The sequence below is a fragment of the Astyanax mexicanus genome, chromosome 4 (assembly GCF_023375975.1).
Source record: "Astyanax mexicanus isolate ESR-SI-001 chromosome 4, AstMex3_surface, whole genome shotgun sequence".
Taxonomy (NCBI): domain Eukaryota; kingdom Metazoa; phylum Chordata; class Actinopteri; order Characiformes; family Acestrorhamphidae; genus Astyanax; species Astyanax mexicanus.
The window spans coordinates 30,696,700-30,717,286 of NC_064411.1; the positions used below are offsets into that span (position 1 = coordinate 30,696,700).

At 39.7% G+C, this 20,587-nt stretch overlaps 1 protein-coding gene across 1 annotated transcript in view; it reads right to left on the reverse strand.

Annotated features, from left to right (window-relative positions):
* The window catches only part of pik3cb (phosphatidylinositol-4,5-bisphosphate 3-kinase, catalytic subunit beta), a 48,112-nt gene that overhangs the window by 5,129 nt on the left and 22,396 nt on the right, over positions 1–20,587 (reverse strand). Inside the window, exons 5-21 of the mRNA XM_022673160.2 lie at positions 14,945–15,168; positions 14,670–14,852; positions 13,079–13,246; positions 11,950–12,039; positions 10,338–10,589; positions 10,156–10,252; positions 8,884–9,014; positions 7,888–7,938; positions 7,576–7,764; positions 6,524–6,645; positions 5,382–5,525; positions 4,964–5,063; positions 4,037–4,227; positions 3,044–3,153; positions 2,815–2,893; positions 611–778; positions 82–205 (exon numbers count right to left, since the gene is read on the reverse strand). Coding sequence (XP_022528881.1) covers positions 82–205; positions 611–778; positions 2,815–2,893; positions 3,044–3,153; positions 4,037–4,227; positions 4,964–5,063; positions 5,382–5,525; positions 6,524–6,645; positions 7,576–7,764; positions 7,888–7,938; positions 8,884–9,014; positions 10,156–10,252; positions 10,338–10,589; positions 11,950–12,039; positions 13,079–13,246; positions 14,670–14,852; positions 14,945–15,168 — 2,423 coding nt within the window. The remainder of the gene's footprint in view (positions 1–81; positions 206–610; positions 779–2,814; positions 2,894–3,043; positions 3,154–4,036; positions 4,228–4,963; positions 5,064–5,381; positions 5,526–6,523; positions 6,646–7,575; positions 7,765–7,887; positions 7,939–8,883; positions 9,015–10,155; positions 10,253–10,337; positions 10,590–11,949; positions 12,040–13,078; positions 13,247–14,669; positions 14,853–14,944; positions 15,169–20,587) is intronic.

Consider the following 20,587-nt stretch of genomic DNA (forward strand, 5'->3'; position numbering starts at 1 on the left):
ACCTGTGGTTCTGTGCTGCTAATCCAGTTGGTTATAATAAAAGTATTACAATAGAAGAGCCACACTGGTACTTGTACTGACCTGCCCTGTACTGCGGACCATAATGTTGTCGCTATGGCGATCACCAATGCCCAGAACGTAGGTGGCGACGCAGTATCCAGCACAGGACAACGTAAACTCCTCAATGGCTTTTTCCAAAGCATCCCTAATGTCACGAACACACCATATATATCACATATACAGTACTGTGCAGGTTTTTAGGCATCTAAACACATTATTACAAACAATACAAATCTCAAAAATATGAGATTACATTACATCACATTACAACAGATTAGGCCTGCAATAACTAATCCAGTTTAGTTGAGTCAACAATAGTAATCAAAAGATTAATCGAAAACAGATGCAGGAAACATAAACACTGTAAAAATAAGCAAAACAAATATTGTTTCAAAGAAATAATTTCAAATCCTGTAAGTTTTGTTCCAGATTTCTCCTGGACGTCCCTCAGCCAGACATGGAGGTGTTTAATTTCACCATCATATAACCCGATTTAAAATGATTAAGCACTATTATAATTTATAAATAATATTAAACTTCACTCTGTTACCCGGGGTTCTTATCTTTCAGCCAGTTCAGCAGAGCGTCTTTGTTGAAGGCGGCTGCAGCCGCCATGTTGCTGCTGTTCTTCTGGATGTTGGCGATGGTGTCTGCTGAAGAGACCACTTCAATCAACCCTGTCCGATCTCCTGTTGCCAGGCAACCGTAAGGCACGATTCTGAAAATCAGACAAGCTTTGTAAGTTGACAGTAAAGCTGCTACGTTTCTGCACATGTGGGCTGAAAATGTAATTAACTTCATTTGTGATTAAACCATGGCTGTTGTGAAGAGTGAAAACGTGAGATGGGCCAAACATGCAAAACTACACACAGAACATTAAGGTAAAAACCTCACAAATCAACCAATTTGTCACAAAGTAAAATGGTACAGCAATTTCTATGTCTGACCACTGCACCAAGTTTTAAAATCTCTGAAATAGAAACATGGTGTTAGTTCTCCTGCTAAACTGCAGTGTTTTTGCACACACACTATATATAGATCAGAGTGTTTGTGGACCCATCCCCCTTAATGCATTGAGCTGTAGAACAGTGAAACTGTTGTCTGAAATTGGGCCGATCATGTTTTGTTAAAAGGATGAATTGTACTAAAAATGTAACGCTAAGTTGTTACTGTATTTAACAGACTATAAAGCACACTGTATTATAAGATGCACTATCAATAAACATCTATTTTCTCATTTATTTTCATAAATAAGGCATGCTGGATTGTAAGGTGCATTTTAAGATACACTAGTAAGGAACAGGGGTGTCGCCATGTTTCCCTTCTAATTCAACAGGTCTCATTGCTGGAGGCTCTTAAGTAAACAAAACTGTTATTCTCTATTTTCTTTTAAAGGCAAACGAGTGCTGGATGTTAATCTACACAGATTTCTCTCCTAATAACAGTTTATTTGTGTAAGCAAAGCACTTCTGTTTATTTACAGCAAGCGTAGAATTCCAATATTTTCAACAGTGTGGTTAGCAGCATCGCTAGCTACCGTTAGCAGCGCGTTGCACACTGAGAATGCCCTAGGTGTTCCAGTAAGCCAGGGTGCTATCAGCTAGCGGTTCGTCCCACCTAGGTTGTTTTAACACGGTAAACACGCTGACTACAGTCCGACATACTCAACTCTGAGCAGCGAAGATGTAAATTTATATTAAACTTGTGTCTTGTGTAATAGAGCTTTTGAAAAATATCTCTTTGGAGACTTAAACATTGAGAATTGTTGGGCCGTTTATAGTGTTTATGGAACTTTTTTAAAAATTTTGTTTGTAAAGGAAGCTGTGTTAAAGTTGCTGTTGCTTAAATGTTCTTTTAAGGTCTATTGTTTATATTCTTCAGCTGTTTTTCTTCACATATTGTGAAATTTTGTTGGACAAAGTAAACCTAATAGTAATCAAATCCTTAATTAAAGCTGTGGTGTTTTATATTATATGAACTCCTAACAGTGCGGTAACTCACAAACCTATTTTAAAGCCCAGTCATGCAAAAAATAAAAAGCAGAAGTTAAAATGCTACAGAGGACTCCAGACTAACTTTTATCCCCAACTGTCCTAAAGCTTGTCAGCTGCTGATTTTTTTCCATTACTGTTGTATTTATTTGTGCATTTTACTACATCTGACTTAATTAAACAGTCATTTATAATACATATGGCTGCTCCTCTCTCCTGGTTTGAATGTTTTTTCTGACTCATTTACGCCTGGTGGGACAAAAGGAGAATAAAGTAATGTATTCTAATCTTGCCAATCCTTGATTTTGTGGGACAAAGTAAACCCTATAGTAATCAAAACTTTAATTTAAAGCCTTAGTGTTTTATAATATATATACTCCTAACAGTACAGTATTAAAGCCCACTCACAAAAAATAAAATAATAATAAAAATACTGTGATGTACAGTGATGCCTTCAAAATCTTGAAAAATACTGTGATATGTATTTTTGGCAATACTGCCCAGCACTACCTCACAGCAATGCAACGCTTTTTCAATATCCCCGAAACAGTGAATGAGCAGCTGTCCTAGGGATTTTTACCCACAGACTGTACACAGCAAATTACCAGCATTAAACCAACACAGTGAGCATGTTAACACTCAGTGTTGATTTAACACTAAAAGTGTTGATTTAATGCATGACAAAATGCAGAGTCATTCTGGATGTTTTTAAAGGTAAACACACGCACAGACAGACAGAGAGACAGACAGAGAGACAGACTACCTGAGGTCCAGATTGGCCTCCTTCCACAGTAAATCCATCAGTCTGAGGATCTGCAGGGTCAGCATGTCCTGCCTCAGGTCTGAGAAGCAGAGAGACACTTTGACTTTACCATCTGACCTTCTCTTTATTACCATCAATAACCCATCCTCCCTCCATAACTCTCCCTCCTCTTTTATCCCTCCATCACTCAATCTCTTTCTTTAATCCTCCCCCTCTCTCTTATGCTCACCGTCTCCATTTTTAAAGATGATTCCCAGTGTGTCTCCGACCAGCAGCTTATTATGGTAAACAATCCACAGAGGCTTCATCTTAGAGTCCATATACTTGCACCTCTCCACACTGAGAGAGAGAGAGAGAGAGAGAGAGAGAGAGAGCATTAGCTTGTTTATGCACACATTAATGTATATGTTTTATTAGAAGTAGATATTTTGATTTTGTGTGTAAATATACTGTATATATATCTAAGTAACTTGTGTGCAAATGTATATCTATGTATTTGATCTTATTATGGTTATCGTTACCACCTTTTTATATTAAGCAATTTTTCTTTGCTTTGGCAAAGGATGTTAAATCGTAATTCCTGCCCATAAAGCTATTTACATTTAAACTGAAATTAAAACGAACAGAGAAAGAAAAAAAAGAAAGAATGAGAGAAAGTGGGAGGGGGGGAAGAGAGGGACATAAGAGCAAAAAGAGAAAGATAATCAAAGAGAGTGCATGACAGTGTGTGTGTGTGTGAGAGAGAGAGAGAGAGAGAGAGAGAGAGAGAGAGAGAATGAGAGCGAAAGAGAAAGAAAGAATGAGAGAGAACAAGAGCAAAAAGAAGCATGGAGAACGAGGGAGAGAGAAAATGAGAGTGAGAGAGAAACAGAAATAGAGAGACAGAACGAGCAAAAAAAAGAGAACATGAGAGAGAGCACATCTGAGAGAAAAGGAGAGCGAGAACTAGTGTAAAAAAGATAATGGAGAATAAAAGAGACAGAGAGAGAAAGAAAGAAAGAGAGGGAGAGAGAGAGGGAGAGACACCATGAGAGAGAGTTAGAGGTAAAGATATTACGCTGGGATTAATTAAAATCATGGACTATATTTTATTTTATTTTATTTTATTATTGCTCTGCAGTGTAAGTGTGTGTGAGTGTATGTAAGCATATGTAAAAGTGTGTAAGTGTGTGTAAATGTTTGTAAATGTGTTTAAGAGTGTGTAAGTGTGTGTCAGTCTTACTGGACCCCGGCGAGCAGTATGTGAGGGTTGAGGGGGGAGTGCAGGTCAGACAGGGTCTCGATGAAGCCGGTCTGTCTCAGGCACTTCATCATAGCCTCCTTCAGCTGAGCGTCCTTCGTCTTATTCTTCGACTTAATAGTTCCCAGTTTAATCAGCTCATTCACTGCTTTCAGTTTACTCAGAGCCTCCACCTGTAAACACACACAATCATCATACACACAACTGCCCCATTTACACACTACATGTCCGGATCACTGATGTACAGCTTTCAAGATATGGGTAAACTGTTCATGAGAGGCAGTGAGCTGAGCCTTAAACTGGTGGCTGGTAGTCAAGGAATATGGGTATGTGATATACAGCTCTGGAAAAAAATAAAAGACCACTTTGTTTCTTTGATTTTACCAATTTGAAAACCTCTGAAATATAATCAGGAGGAAGATGGATGAAGCCATCAAACCAAACTGAACTGCTTGACTTTTTGCACCAGGAGTGGCATAAAATTATTCAAAAGCAGTGTGTAAGACTGGTGGAAGAGAACATGCCAAGATGCAGGAAAACAGTGATTAAAAACCAGGATTATTCCACCAAATATTGATTTCTGAACTCTTAAAACTTTATGAATATGAATTTGTTTTCTTTGCATTATTTGAGGTCTGAAAGCTCTGTATCTTTTTTATTATTTCAGTCATTTCCCATTTTCTGCAAATAAATGCTCTAAATAACAATATTTTAATTTGGAATTTGGAACAAATATTTTCTGTAGTTTATAGAATAAAACAATAATGTTAATTTTACTCAAACATAAACCTTTAGATATAATATACCTACAGATTATAGTTAAATCAAAGAAACTGATTCAGAAACTAAAGTGGTCTCTTAATTTTTTTTCAGAGCTGTATATATTTTAAAAAAGCACAGACAGATCACCTGTTTTTTAAGCACTTCGATGTGGGGAATGCATCCTCTGCAGTACGCCTCCAATATCAGAGCAAACTGTACAGTTACTGCTGGCATGTGCATCTCTGACCTGGAAGAGCACACACACATTTAGAATCGATTACAGACATTTAATATAAAACTAATGCAAACTATTGAAATTACAGCTAAAAACATCGGCCTATAGATTTACTGTTTGTTCAAACAGTAATCACTGCTGCTGTTAATTCAGACCCATGAGTCATATGTAAATAAACAGTTAAACAAGGTTCAAATTACCTTTTCGTGTGTGTGTGTGTCTGTGTGTGTGTGTGTGTGTGTGTGAGAGGGCGATGTAAGAGAGAAATTTGAGAAGCTGTCGACTCTGCACTCTGCATTACCACACAGCCTGCTGCTCACAGACACTTGCCTAAGATGCCAAAAGAGGAAGTGTCCGATCTTCCGATTGGTCTGAGCGCGCTCCAGCAGGAAGCGAGTCAGGGCGCAGTCGTAGTATGGCTCATAGCGCAACACCTGCACCAACTGCAGCAAATACTGCGACAGCTCCTCATCACTGAGAGAGAGAGAAAGAGAAAGAGAGAGAAAGAGAGAGAAAGAGAGAGAGAGAAAGAGAGAAAGAGAGAAAGAGAGAAAGAGAGAGAAAGAGAGAGAGAGAAAGAGAGAGAAAGAGAAAGAGAGAAAGAGAGAGAAAGAGAGAGAGAGAAAGATAGAGAAAGAGAGAAAGAGAGAAAGAGAGAGAGAGAGAGAGAGAGAGAGTTGAGATTTTGAGGATACCATACCAGTTTTAACTTATTACAGTATATGATTTTACAATCATTGTTTTACATTGAATCGAATCCATACAGTTAGCCAACGTTATCTTCCTAGCCCTGCACAGCTGGTTTCTTTCAGCTAAAAAAAGCAAGCTTGTGAAGAAGTAGTACGTATTTTTAGGTTAATTATACAAAACTGTAATTAAAAAAAAGACTTTCTTTTAAGGTCAAACGAGCGCTGGATATTACTCTACACAGATTTCTCTCCTTTATTTGGGTGAATAAAGTGCTTCAGCTTATTTACAGTAAGCTTAGATTACAGAATTTCATTAGCATTAGCAGCTAACCGGTCCTGCAGTGCTAGCCGGGATAGGAGCAAGCTACAGGCCGAGAATACTTCCCTCTGAATGGGAAAATAGCGAGTACGATTACCGGATAATGCTAATGCTGCTCCAGCAGTGCTAGCCGGGGCTTGGAGCAGATTACAGGCCGATAATACTTCCTTTTAAAAAGGGAAATAGCGGTTAGCGGCTAATGCTAACGCTACTCCAGCTGGAGAACTAAACTGAAACTCCGGAAAAATACTGCAATTTGGTGGAGAGGCTATGGTGCTAGCAGAATAAAAAACTAAAACTTAAACCTGCCAATTATCAGCTCCTCCTGACTGAACTCTAAATAAAATTAGCAGTTCTCAATCTGGCAGGGGTGCCACCTCTAATGAACAGATCTGGCATTAGTGTCCGGATCTTTATTCTCAAATAAAACACAGGTAAAAAGAGGGGAAGTGCAAAGCTCTAACCTCATGTACTTCAGGCAGCCGACTGCGTACTCTCGGACGTACTGATCTGGGTAGTTAAAGTCCAGCAGCTCCAGAGCGTCTCGGGGACTCAGCTTGGGCCAAATCTGCAGCAGAGCCTGTAGCTACAGGGAAAGAGAATGCCAGTGAGTGTGTGTAAGTATTAGGGGTGTAACGGTAAAGACAATTCACAGTTCGGTACATTTTCGGGTACGGTTGGTGGGGAAAAAAAGAGGCTGGGCATTCTGTATAGCCTCACCGTTATTAACTTCATAATAACAGTGAAACTTCTTTATAATCATGTTTTTTTTGGGGGGGGGGGGGGGGGGGGATGGAATGTGCTTGAAACCAGGGGTCTCTCATACGGTCATCCTGAGAGGCTCCATCTTTTAGATCTTGTTGGAACAAACAAACAGTGAGCCTGATTGTGCCGCTTTATTAAAAACAAAAACAACAGAATTACTTTGAACTGATTAAGCTACAAATATTTTTGTTCCAAGCATATTACTGGATGCATTTCAGTGTTCGAGTTCTTTTTAAGAAATATCAGATTCATTTTTTTAATGCTGGAATTTCCCTGTATTATTGTGAGGGCACAGTAATAAAGTGTAGTTTGGTTTAGGCAGTCTGGCAGACTAGATCATTTTGTGCTGTATTATAATATCTGAGAGAGAGACAGATAGACAGATGGCGCGAGGGAAAGCGAGAGTGAGATCGACCCTGCGTTTACACTGGAAAACGACCAACGATGGTGTGTGGACAGTCTGAATGTTCTGCGTTTCTGCCCGTGCTCTCTGCTTGTGTGCTCCAGCTTCCAGTCCGAGCTAAACTTCTCAGCGCAGGCTAAGTCAGTAGTGAGTTGCTAATAGCAACAGTGCTACAGCTACACTTCCCGGGTTACGTTCATTTGTTCCACAAGTCTCCTGTACTGCCTGTGTAATGTGTATTCTGCGTGTGAACTGTGACCCCCGTACAGTGACAGTTCATAAAGAATACACGTACTGTTTCACCCCTATTGAGCTTGTGTCCGTGTAAATATGTGTGTGTGTATGTACCTGAGCCATGTCCTCGTGTTTGCTCCACTTGACTGACAGCAGCAGTTTGGGGAGGGACTGGGGGAAGTTCTCTCTGCAGTCGTAGCGAAGAGTCCAGATCAGATCTTTCTCGTTCTCACAGAGCTGAGAGAGTGGATCCCTCTCCATGATCTCCTTCAGCTCGATATGGAACTTCTTTCCCCCGCGACCCTGCAAACATGCACATATACAGTCAGTAGTTACAGATAGGGATTGACCAAATATTCAGCAACTGAAATTATTCAGACTAAAATGGGAAAAACTGTGACCAAAGATTTGTAAGTGAGTACCAACCATTGACATGGAGTCACTGGCTCCGGCAATCTCTGCAGCTTTCTCCAAGATCTGCAGCAAAGAGCAGAGAGTAAACTGATAAAATCCTGAGAACGGTGCCAAAAGTATTTACATTCACTACTCAGGTAGAAATATAATTACTAGGGTTTAAACTACTGTATTTTTTGCACTATAAGGCACACTTAAAATGCTTTAATTTTCCCAAAAATCAACAGTGCGTCTTATAATCCAAGGAGCAGTAAGGAGCATTAATGCTTTTTTTAAAAGTTACAGTTTAGCTTAGCTTATCTTTACAGGTCTCGCTGGATGAATTGGAAGGAAAACATGGCGACACCCCTGCTCCTTACTAGTGTTGCATAATGCGTGGACGATTCTTAATTGATTCACAAATGCTGAATATCGATTCAGAACTGCCAAAGTAGGGGTGGGCAAAATTATATCGTATACAATATATCGTGACACAGAAATATCGTGATATTAAAATCCATATCGTGATAATAGGGCTGCTCTGTCTTAAAAGTAGTCTATTATTTACTGTGAAGCTTTAGGTGTATTTATTGTATAATTGTTTTAGTTTGCAGTTTATATGCATGCACTAAATATTCTGCAATATTTTTTGCTGCATTATATTATCTTATGCTATATTATTTATTTTGCCACATTATGATCATGCTGTTATACTGTTATACTATACTCCTGAAATTATTATTATTTTAGTTTTCCTATATCGCCAAGTATATCGTTATCGCAAAAATACCCTGAAATATTGTGGTATTATTTTAGAGCCATATCGCCCACCCCTATGCCAAAGTACTAGTATAGGCTTTAAGTACGCTTGTATGGAAAAGATTCCACAAGATGCATCAATAAATTGTTTTACAATGGCATCGCAGACCTTTGAATTGTAATTGAATCGAGTCATTAGGTGCTTAGAGATTTCTGCTCCTAGTATAAAAAAAAGTATCAAAAATGATCTCACACACTGAGATAACTTACTTTATCAAACGGAGGAAACACCACTGGACACTGGGAGTATTCCGGGAAGCTAATTTGAAGAGCTGTGGCGTTCTCAGTGTATGGATTTGTCTGGATGGTTCCAATGGGGTTCAACATCTCCTCCAGCTCATCTGTCGCACACACAGACAAAAAGACACTTTTCATTTTAAATTACAAAAACTACAACATTCACAAAGTAGAAAATAAATACTATAATAAAAACTATTTAAGTCAAAAGGGTTTGCAAGATTCTCACTTTTCTATTCTTTTTTTTATAATCTTATTTCTAATTACCCAATTACCCAACCCACTCATTAGGACTGCCCCCATCACTAGTGTTGCCCCAACTCGTGAAGTCAGACTCTGCCTCTTTTCTAACTGCTTTTGATGCAGCATTGCCGAGTAGGATCACAGCGCACTTGGGGGAAAGAGCAGCGACTCGGTTCTGATACATCAGATCACAGATGCCCTGTGCTGATCAACATCTTTAGGAATGATGAGGGGAAAAAAAGAGCACCATCAACACACCCAAAGAGAGCAAGGCCAATTGTGCTCTCTCAGGGCTCCGGCAGCTGATGGCAAGCTACATGGACAGGATTCGAACTGGCAATTTTTTTTTTTCGATCATAGTGGCAGCACTTGTGGACCACTCTGAGCCCCTCATATATCCTGATTGATATTATTGAGCTGATTTTCAATAATGTTGAACACATAAGGTGCAACGACAGTAAATCGGATTTTATCATGACTTTTAATCTAAAATCTAAAATACCAAGGCAACCATATTAACTGCACAAATTCGATATATATATAAAAAAGAGAGCAGTGAGCACATACACACAGTGTGGGTTTGCACGAGGCCTTGCACAAGAGACCAACAGTGGCAGCTGTGGCAGCTGAACCAGGGTACTGAATCCACAACCCTGTCATCAGTAAACCAGTGCTATAACCACTGAGCCACTAGTGAGCCACTAATGGCCCAGAGGGAGGAACTTAAAATGTAACTTTCAGTGAAGAGAGTCCTGTTGTGTTCACACTGCATTTCTCCATTTAATACATTTATATTTATACTTTTATCTATTGCTGAGATCTGATAATCCTTCCCTAAAGGTTTACACTGGTGAAGGTAAGAGACCTGTATCTGTCTTTAACATGAACAAACTGCTCTAAAATGAATCACATGTTCATAGAAACCTTAACAGTCAACTGAACCAAAAACACACAAGCTACTGCTGCTACTGCCAACTATGACTCAAACAACACAACTCTCACCAGGAAAAGAGGACCAGGTGTGTAAGATGATGTCTCCGGTCTTCAGATGTCCCCTGTAGTCAAACACCATGGTGTTGACCCAAGCTATCGGGTAATGCTGCAAACAAAACACAAAGATAATGAAACTCCGCCCTTTTGTCTCTCCTCCACTACGCTGTGATCACGCTGTGCAAATCTCTCACCACTTTCCCCGCCTTCCGGATGGTCTGGTATTTGTTCATGGCCGTGTTCTTGGTGGACTTCTGCTTCTTGCCTTTGTCCATGACGGCGTAGATGGCGAAGCAGAGGCGGGTCATGCGGGGCATGTCTGATACAGAGATGTCGAACTCCAGACTCGTGTTCCATATGTACTCCGATCGCCCACTGCTCTCGCTGCTGACCGCCGGCTTACAGAGCAGCTCTGTACCGTGAAAAAGACCAGCACGGACCTGCACCTGAGAGAGAGAGAGAGAGAGAGAGAGAGACAGAGAGAGAGACAGAGAGAGAGAGACAGAGAGAGAGAGACAGAGAGAGAGAGACAGAGAGAGAGAGACAGAGAGTGTACAGGACTGAGTGAATACTCAATAACAGAAAGCATTCACTGAAACCAACTGAGGGGGCAGGTACACAACTGAGTGTTAATACACATGCAAGTCCAGTACTGAGAGTGAGTACCCAAGTCCAGCAATGAGTTAGTGTGCTCACCAAGAGTGAGTAACTATTGACTCCAGCATGAGTCCAGCACTAAAAGTGAGTAACCAAGTCCAGCACTAACTAAGTGTACTCACAAGGAGTGAGATCAATTCCAGGTCTAAGGCGGAGTACCCACGGTTTTCAACACAGAGACTAAGTACCTACTAAGTCCTGTACTGAGAGTGAGTATCCAAGTCCAGTACTGACAGTGAGTACCCACCAAGAGCGAGTATGCACAAATCCCAGAACATGTTCAGTACTGAGAGCGAGTAACCAAGTCCAGCACTAAGTGTGAGTACCAAGCAACATTGAGTTCCCACCAAGTCAATTATGGATCCAGAACGAGTCCAGTACTATGAATGAGTACCCAAGCCCAGCACTGAGTTTAAGTACTCAACAAGATTAAGTACATAGACAGTGCAACATGAATCCAGTACATGTCCAGTACTGAGTTTAAGTACCCAAGTCCAGCACAGAGAGTGAGTATCCACAGAGACCCATCAATTCCAGGTCCAATGCAGAGTACCCACGGTCTTCAGCACAGAGAGTAAGTACCTACTGAGTCCTGTACTGAGAGCGAGTACCCAAGTCCAGTACTGAGAGTAAGTACCCACCATGAGTGAGTATCCACCGAGACCCATCCAATCCAGGTCTCAGGCGAAATACCCAATAATTCCAGCACAGAGACTAAGTAACTACTGATTACCCAAGTCCAGTACTGAGAGTAAGTACCCACCAATAATTAGTACCCACTGAGACCAAATCGATTCCAGGTCTGAGGTGAAGTACCCAATAATTCCAGCACAGAGACTAAGTAACTACCAAATCCTTTACTTAGAGAGTGAGTACCCACCTAGAGTGAGTACCCACCAAGAGTGAGTACATGGCGAGTGCAACATGAGTCCAGAACGTGTCCAGTACTGAGAGTGTGTACCCACCCAGTGTGTGTACCCAATGAGACTAATCGATTGTAGGTCTGAGACGAGGTACCCACTGACTCCAGCACAGAGAATAAGGAACTAATGAGTCCTGTTCTGAGAGCGAGTACCCAAGGAGCTCAGTGCCAAGAATGATTTCACAACTGAGAGTGAGTAATAGGAAACAGAGCTTTTTGACTCTTACCTTTGCAGTTTCCTCTGCGTTGACTTTAATGCCCCTGACCAGAGTGATTTTAAAAATAGAGTTTATTTCCCAAACACACATGTGCATTTGCTGTGGGGAGAAAGAGAGAAGACACCCAGTCAGTAAACAGTAGTGAACAATATAGATGTGATAAAAACTTGGAACATTCATTTAAACAGAAGTTACAGACTACTGTTACAGGTTTACATTAAAGGATGTCCAAGATTAAAACTGAATGAAGAAGTACAGGCACCTATAACTCAGAACTGTAGTTAAAATGTCAGTTTTTACGCTCTACTTACTAAAATAATGTGGGGTTTAAATCAGGCCTGGGATCATAATGACAGTTTATGGGGTGGAGAATGTGCACAGGCTCAGGTCGTGTCAGGCCAGGCTGGATTTTTTGGCCTGAACTAAGTTTTAAAGGAGAACTTCAAAGTAAAATGGACCTTTGGTGGAGTAAAACATAATAAAAAGTGCTTACCTTTGATGAATAGCACACCACTGTTCAGAAATTTTTACAGTTTGTCCAAACACCCTTCAGACTGGGTGACATGGGGCATAATTAGCCCCAATAATTCTTTTTAAATGTCAGGGCTCTCCGGATTCTAGCAATAAAATGTGGAGCTACTTTGAGCCTGGAAACATTGGAAAAAGCTAATGGGCTAATTATGCTCTGTGTCACCTTGTCTGAAGGGTGTTTGGACAAACTGTTAAAATTATTGGATCTCGGAATGCTGTGGGAAAATGGAGGTGTGCTAGTCATCAAAGGTAAGTACTTTTTATCATGTTTTACTACACTAAAGGTCCATTTTACACCAGAGGTCTCTTTTAATGTGTGTATCTGCTGTATAGAGCTTTGTAATTAAATTTGCCTAAACTCTTTGGTAGCTTTGGACTTCACACTATCCAGACAAGAACCTTGTTACATTTCTATTTCGCGTTTTTCTGTTTAACTACGTAATATGGGTAATGTCCCCACATGTAGGATAAGACCCGTCCTGTTCTGTGCTTGTTCTTTGTGTAACTGTCAAGACACATTAGTTCATTACATTTTACTGTATATAATTTAGCAACCAATATGGAGAACCTTATGCGGTCTTCGTTGAGAAATGCAGAGCACACTTACGGACATACCCCTCCTCTTGGGGGGCAGGGGGAGTGGGGGGTTTGAAGTCTTGCGGGTCAGCATGGCGCCGATGGAGGTGAGCTCACGTTCAAACATAGACTTCACCTCGCTGCAGTGCACCAGGGTCAGGTGGGGGATCTCTTGAGCCAGCAAACACATCCTGATATACTGCACACAAACACAGACATGGTATAATTCATAGCTTAGCTCATTCAGAAAATGTATGTTTATAAAATACACAAGATTGTGATGATGTACTACACATTTCCTGGTTAAAATATGTTTCTGATATTTTTTGGATTGCTTAGTTTAAAAAATAGGTTAATTAATGTTTATTTTTGCATTTTTGTAAAATAAAAATGTTGACAGATATTAAGTGTTTATAAAACTGAGTATGTTTTACTCAAGGCATCTGCCCTATAGGTGCCCTAACTTACAAATGATGCTTCATAACATGAAACAAATGGAACCAAATTTGTTTGGCTTTGGTTTAACTTTGGTTTGGCTTTGGCTGCTTACACCAGTTTACTTTTTAACAATTAACACACAATTATTAGAAATGTCCAGATGATACTTGATACTTTCCCAATATGGAAAGTCCTTGTTTAACACTTTATTTTAAGGGTACCTACATAGAGGTTTCATAACACATAACACATATGACATAGAAAAATGTATTTATAAAGCACTATTTGAATATTTATCATCAACAGGTCATGCTATTATTCCTAACATGACAGAGAGACACTTTGGATGAAATACATGAGATGACATTGATTTAACCTGTAAGTAAAGCGTTTATTTACAGTAAGCTTAGATTCCCAGATTTTCACTAAGGCTGGGTGCAGCAGAATTAGCATTAGCGGCTGACCGCTAACGCTAGCTGTAAATGCTGCCTGACAGCGCTACACTAAAGAACCGTGAGTGTTCCGGTAAGCCAGAGCAATATTAGCTAGCAGTTTGTCCCACGTAGCTAGTATTAACACTGTAAACACAAACCACACTCCAATATACTCGCCTCTGAACTGCGAAAGAGCTAGTGCTGCAGTTAGCAGCTAATGCTAATACTGCTCCAGCCTTGGTGCTGAAGAAACTTTACTGAAACTCCTGTATAACGCTGTAATTCAGCAGAGTGGCTTTACTGCTCCTTACAACCTGACTGGTAAAATTCATACATAAGGTGCACCAGATTATTAGGTGCACTGTCGATTTTCAGAAAAACTAAAGGATTTTAAGTGCGGCTTATAGTGTGAAAAATGGTAGCCTCTGTGTAGGTAGCCTTTAAATAGAGAGTAATCCCTTGTTTTTACCACAGTGTTCAAAGCACCATCTGATGTCCTCAAGGTGCCATTAATGGACATTACTGCCCAGCACTGAGGAAAGTTCTCAGAAGGTAAAATAAAAGAGTTTTGTTAGAGACTGCAGTGCAAAACTATTTCAGTGTTTTTCTGCTAAAGTCACTTCTAAAATCCCCTAAAATTATGGAAAATTGCTTTAATATCTACTGTAGTATTTTATCATTTATATAATATTATATTTTGTAAACACAGACATCTTTAATGATTCTTTTCACTTAAGCTCTTTTTCTTACTTTGTAGTGAATAAGTGCGTGTTCTCCGAACAGGAACTCCAGTTTGCTACTGACTCTCAGTACATAGTCGGCGAGGCTGCCTCCATCTTCCTCCGAGCCGTGAGTGGTCAGCCATTTTCGGAGAGCCTGCTCCGTTAGCTCTGCTACAGTACAGCTCAGCGGCACCCTCAGACTCGCTGTGTCCTGCAGGAGTATGTTAATAATACCATTTCATTAGTACAATGTAAACGTGTGTATATAAGTGTGTGTATGCGCATGTGTGCGTCCTTTCGTACTTGGGATTGGTTGTAGTGCATGGTAATTTTGATGTCGTTCTCGTTCCTCGCATCATAAATCTCATCAATTGGCCCCGGCTCTATCTGAGGAGAGAAGCAGCTCTGAAGCCACTCCCCCCATGACATCATCTGCACACACTGCATCTTCTCCTCGCTGTTTCGCTGCATCTTCGAACGGAAATCTTTTACTTCCTGGTCCTGTAGCGCATCCAGCTCATGCAGACCTGAAATCAGAGGAGGAGAATCTGTTCACAAACACAAAGCTAACATGGGTGCTAACATAGTGCTAGAGTCAGTGGCCTCAGTAAACTACAGTAGAGACAGTAGACTACAGAAGAGCAAGTACAGTACGGTGGGGTTCTGACAGTAAAGTCAATAGAGCTAAGTAGAGCAAGCTGAGCTAAGTAGGTTTCTGGCAGTAGATTCAGTAGACCACAGAAAAGCAATTAGAGTGCACTAGGGACCTAGCAGCTGAGTTCAGTAGGGACCTGGCAGCTGAGTGCACTAGGGACCTTGCAGTAGAGTAGGGCTATAATAGGGCTCTGTCAGTAGTCAGTGTAGTACAGTAGGGCTCTGTCAGTAGTCAGTGTAGTACAGTAGGGCTCTGTCAGTAGTCAGTATAGTACAGTAGGGCTCCGTCAGTATAGTACAGTAGGGCTCTGCCAGTACTCAATAGTTCAGCAGAGTCAGGACACTAGAGAAGGGCTTTGTCAGTAGTCAGTACAGTAGAGTAGGGTTCAGTCAGTAGTCAGTATAGTAGAGTAGGGCTCTGTCAGTAGTCAGTATAGTAGAGTAGGGTTCAGTCTGTAGTCAGTATAGTAGAGTAAGGTTCAGTCAGTAGTCAGTACAGTAGAGTAGGGTTCAGTCAGTAGTCAGTATAGTAGAGTAGGGTTCAGTCTGTAGTCAGTATAGTAGAGTAGGGTTCAGTCAGTAGTCAGTATAGTAGAGTAGGGTTCAGTCAGTAGTCAGTATAGTAGAGTAGGGCTCTGTCAGTAGTCAGTATAGTAGAGTAGGGTTCAGTCTGTAGTCAGTATAGTAGAGTAGGGTTCAGTCTGTAGTCAGTATAGTAGAGTAGGGTTCAGTCAGTAGTCAGTACAGTAGAGTAGGGTTCAGTCAGTAGTCAGTATAGTAGAGTAGGGCTCTGTCAGTAGTCAGTATAGTAGAGTAGGGTTCAGTCTGTAGTCAGTATAGTAGAGTATAGGGCTCTGTCAGTAGTCAGTATAGTACAGTAGGGCTTTGTCAGTAGTCAGTATAGTACAGTAGGGCTTTGTCAGTAGTTAGTATAGTACAGTAGGTTTCTGTCAGTAGTCAGTATAGTAGAGTAGGGTTCAGTCTGTAGTCAGTATAGTAGAGTAGGGCTCTGTCAGTAGTCAGTATAGTACAGTAGGGCTTTGTCAGTAGTCAGTATAGTACAGTAGGGCTTTGTCAGTAGTTAGTATAGTATAGTAGGGTTCTGGCAGTAGTCAATATCTTACAGCACAGTTCTTGTAGTAAAGTCAGTATAGTACAGAAGGGTTCTTATAGTAGTCAGTATAGACAATGCACTACACTCTACAGTCAGTACAGTTTTGGTCCACTGAGCACCACAGTAGCTGTTTTTCTCTTCCACTGAGTGCATTAACAGCTTCAGCCAGATACAGTTTGGCAGAATAAAAAGGTGCTGAATACAGACCCTCAAGGAACACCTAATCAACATACATTACACTAAACCAACTCCGGCTTTACAGAGAAATTCTTCTGAAACCTTTGAGGCTTTTTCATCACTGAAATATGAATGAAGATCTAATGATTTTCACTTCCTCTGAAATCTGCAGCACTTAAGATCGAAAGCTGAAACGGCTTTTACACAAACAGGCCAAATGACATTTACCAGCATTAAAAATGCATTTGACACACTCAATTACTGGGAATGCTCAGGATCATTAGTGAGTGTGTGTGTGCGTTTGTGCTTTTTTGAAGTCGCCATAAAGGTGAAGGTCCCTCCTACTGAGAAATTAGTACATATATGCTCAAAGAATTAAACTATTAAATGCTTTGGTATCAGTTTCTCACATCTCAGTTTGAAATTCCTGTGTGTTTGACCTAAAGGTTAAAAAGGTGTATTTGGGGCAAGGAGGTCCCTAATTTTATTCAAGCAACTGCAGCTGAGGTGCCCATGAACAAGGCATGTGCCCAGGTGTTATGGTGGCTGCCCACTACTCTGGTTATGTGCTGTAACTGCTCTTGGGTCTGACAATTGATACCGACTGTCTGATGTGCCAAATTTCTGCTCTGTAACTAATACAGGGCAAAAATGCTCATTGATTCATGTGAATTTTTAGATGGCTACAGGATGGGGGCGCTCACAATTCTGATAATGACAATCTTCTCTGCTCATGTCAAAAGTATTTGAAGCATCATCTTCTAAACGTGCGATTTGAGCCTGATTTACACATATTGAGGTGTAGCAGTTAGTCTGTTAGCATTTAGCCTGTTAGCTAGCATTATTACATTTCATTACATTATATTACACTTGGCAGACGCTTTTGTCCAAAGTGACTTACAATAATGGTGTACATAGAGTAATAGAAGTTCAAGGTTTTTAAAAATTGTAAAAAGTTTTTCTTTTAGACAGGGCCTAAAGGGATGTCAAATGGAAATAGTGGGATCTTGACTCTCTCAAAAGTGCATCATCATTAGTTCTCAGGTTAGTTAGTCAGAAACAGCTTTGTGCAGCTCTAAACATGCAAATTAGAGGCCGACCGATCGATCGGCCAGCCGATTTAATCGGCCGATTTTTGTTATTTTTTTATCAATCGGCATCGTCCGATTTTCTTATTTGGCCGCGCCGATTTTAATCCGGCACATCTGCGGGCAGCTACTTGGAACGCAGCGCAAGGTTTCAAGAGTGAGCAAGACTTTCAACGGGTAAGGCATCCATTTTTACAATCCATTGTCCCAAAGTCTATATTTTCTCTCATGATTAGTAATATGTGATGTTGCTTCATTTACTGAAAAAGAATAGAACTTCAACTGCATCGGTGTTGTAGCATTTCTCTCCAAACGAAACTATGCTTAGCGTTGATGGCAGGAGTGCATTTGGAATGCGCCCTGACTATGCAAGGCAAGCCCTATCTATAAGCTCTAGTATAAAATAACTGACGTCTCTTCTTCAGAAACGAAAATCTAAGTAAATAAAATCAAATTAACACTTGATATTTTCAGTATTTAAATTATTTTTAGACGAAATGAAAAAGGGCAGGACTAAAACTGTTTAAGGATATTCGCAGCATCAGCTGCGCTGAAATAATAATTACTGGTTAGTCAGGATTATTAGAGGACTGTACTTCTCCTTATATATAAACAGTGTTGGGCACGTTACTTTGAAAAAGTAATTAGTTATAGTTACTCGTTACTTCTCCAAAAAAGTAACTGAGTTACTAACGGAGTTACTCCACTATAAAAGTAATTAGTTACCAGTAAAAGTAACTATCGCGTTACTTTTTATTATTCGCCCGTCAAAAAAAGGAAATCAATTATGCATTTACTATTATTATTAGAAAAATAACAAAAAATAACAAACGAAAATAAACCCAAAATGTTGACAAAAATATAATCTAACGAATTTCAAAAAAATAAAACGAAATTCTCCACACAACCAAAGAAAATTACTAAAACTTGTAATACTGAAAAAAGCGGAAAAAAGCGGAAAAACGCGTCTGGGGATGAAATTTAACAAACCAAGCCACACTCAAAAGAAATATGTATATATAAAACAAAATAATGGACAAAAACAACAATTTAATGCCCGTTAAAATGGTATTAATATAACAGCTTCACCAAAAGAGAATAGAGCTTAGATCGTGCCCAAAAAATCCGACCCAGCCGGAGCCCGTGCATGTTCTGCCCAAGCCCGAACCATAAACTGTCATTATGAGCCTGACCCGATCCGCCCCATAAACTGTCTGTTTTCGGGCTGATTGAATGAGCGAAATATAATCAGAATTATGTTAATTAACACTGTAACATAGAAGCATAGAACTATTATTTAATTTAAATGATTTTTAAGAACAGCTACACACAATGCTGCAAGTCAAACGCGGAGGCGTTCACGTGCGCCCAGAGCTACGTGATTACAGTTTTAATTTGTATTATAGTTTAATTTTATTTTGTTTTTAATTTTTCTGTTCATTTTAGGGTGGGCTTGCTAGCGCAAGCGCTTTACACAAGAACTAACGGACCACGAGGTGCCGCGCGCTCGGCACAACAACTCCCGCTGTACAACTCCGCTGTACAACAGCGCTTATAAATAAATTAAACACAAAAATGAGGGTATTCTATCAGTAATTTCAGTTCGTTTTATAAACACAAAATACAGTTCGAGATAGTTAGTTTTTCCTTTTAGTTACAGTCATAGTAATTAGTTAGATTACTCGTTACTGCAAAAAAGTAACGGCGTTAGTAACGCCGTTAGTTTTAACGCCGTTACTCCCAACACTGTATATAAATAAGCTTTATTGTAAACGAATTAATAAAACAAATAGTTTCTAAAATAATGGAGTTAAAATAAAACATCTCTTTTTCCTTCACTACAAACAGACATTAAATCATGCCGCCTCCTGCTGTTCTGCTGTAAAACTCACCCGTTTAAAGCGGTTTGCGCTGTTAGATATTAAATGAAACGATGAGCAGAATTTTCTGTTTTGTCGGGTTCTACTTTAGAACCCCCTCCAGACTTTTCTGATAAAAGCTCATTTTATCCTGAACCTATAAAGTCCGCGCTCTTCAGCTTTCTCAACTCATTTTCCGCTCACGCACCGAACCTCCAGTACAGCTGATGAGACGCGTTTCTCTGGCTAAGGAGCTCATTTGAAGAAGAAAAAAAAACAGATAAAGCTATATTTAAATTACAGCACCTGTCTGTTTTTGCATTATTTATAATTTTATTCTTAATTTAAACGTCACCCATTTTTGTAAAATAATAGCTGCAGCCCTAATGTAAACATTTTATAACATTGTCCTCCCATGTCCATTCGTTTTCAACTGCATGGAGTTGAAGAAGAAATGAGCTTTGCCGTTTTGGAGTAACTATCTAAAGTTGTCACATTATGGAAGTCTTCTTGCACTCTGTTAAACATATTAAAATGAATAATTAATAGACTAACAGACTGCAACAAGTCATACATTTGTTAATTAGTAGGCCCCTACAGTAAATTTTATATAATAGCCAAAATAATATTTCTACTATAAACATGAATATATAGTGTATATAGAACATATGTTATATAATGAATAAAATAAAATGTTATGGATAATACAATCTAAATAAAATTAATGTTACTATATCACTATATGTTAATTAAAAAAATATTAAAGTCACTATAAAATGCTAACCTTATTTTCAATAAATTGTGTGAAGTTTACAACTGTTGTTCCTCCTCTTACTAGTATGATTTTAAGCATGCCAAATAAGTATAATACGATAGCATATCGGCCCTAAAAATCGGCAGGTCACATCGGCCATCGGCTGACTCTGACCACTAATGATCGGTATCGGCATCGGCCTTAGAAAAACCCATATCGGTCGGTCTCTAATGCAAATGCATGTATTTCTATTTTAATTCTCTTAATTAATCATAGGTATGTTTAAGACGTAATGTAAAA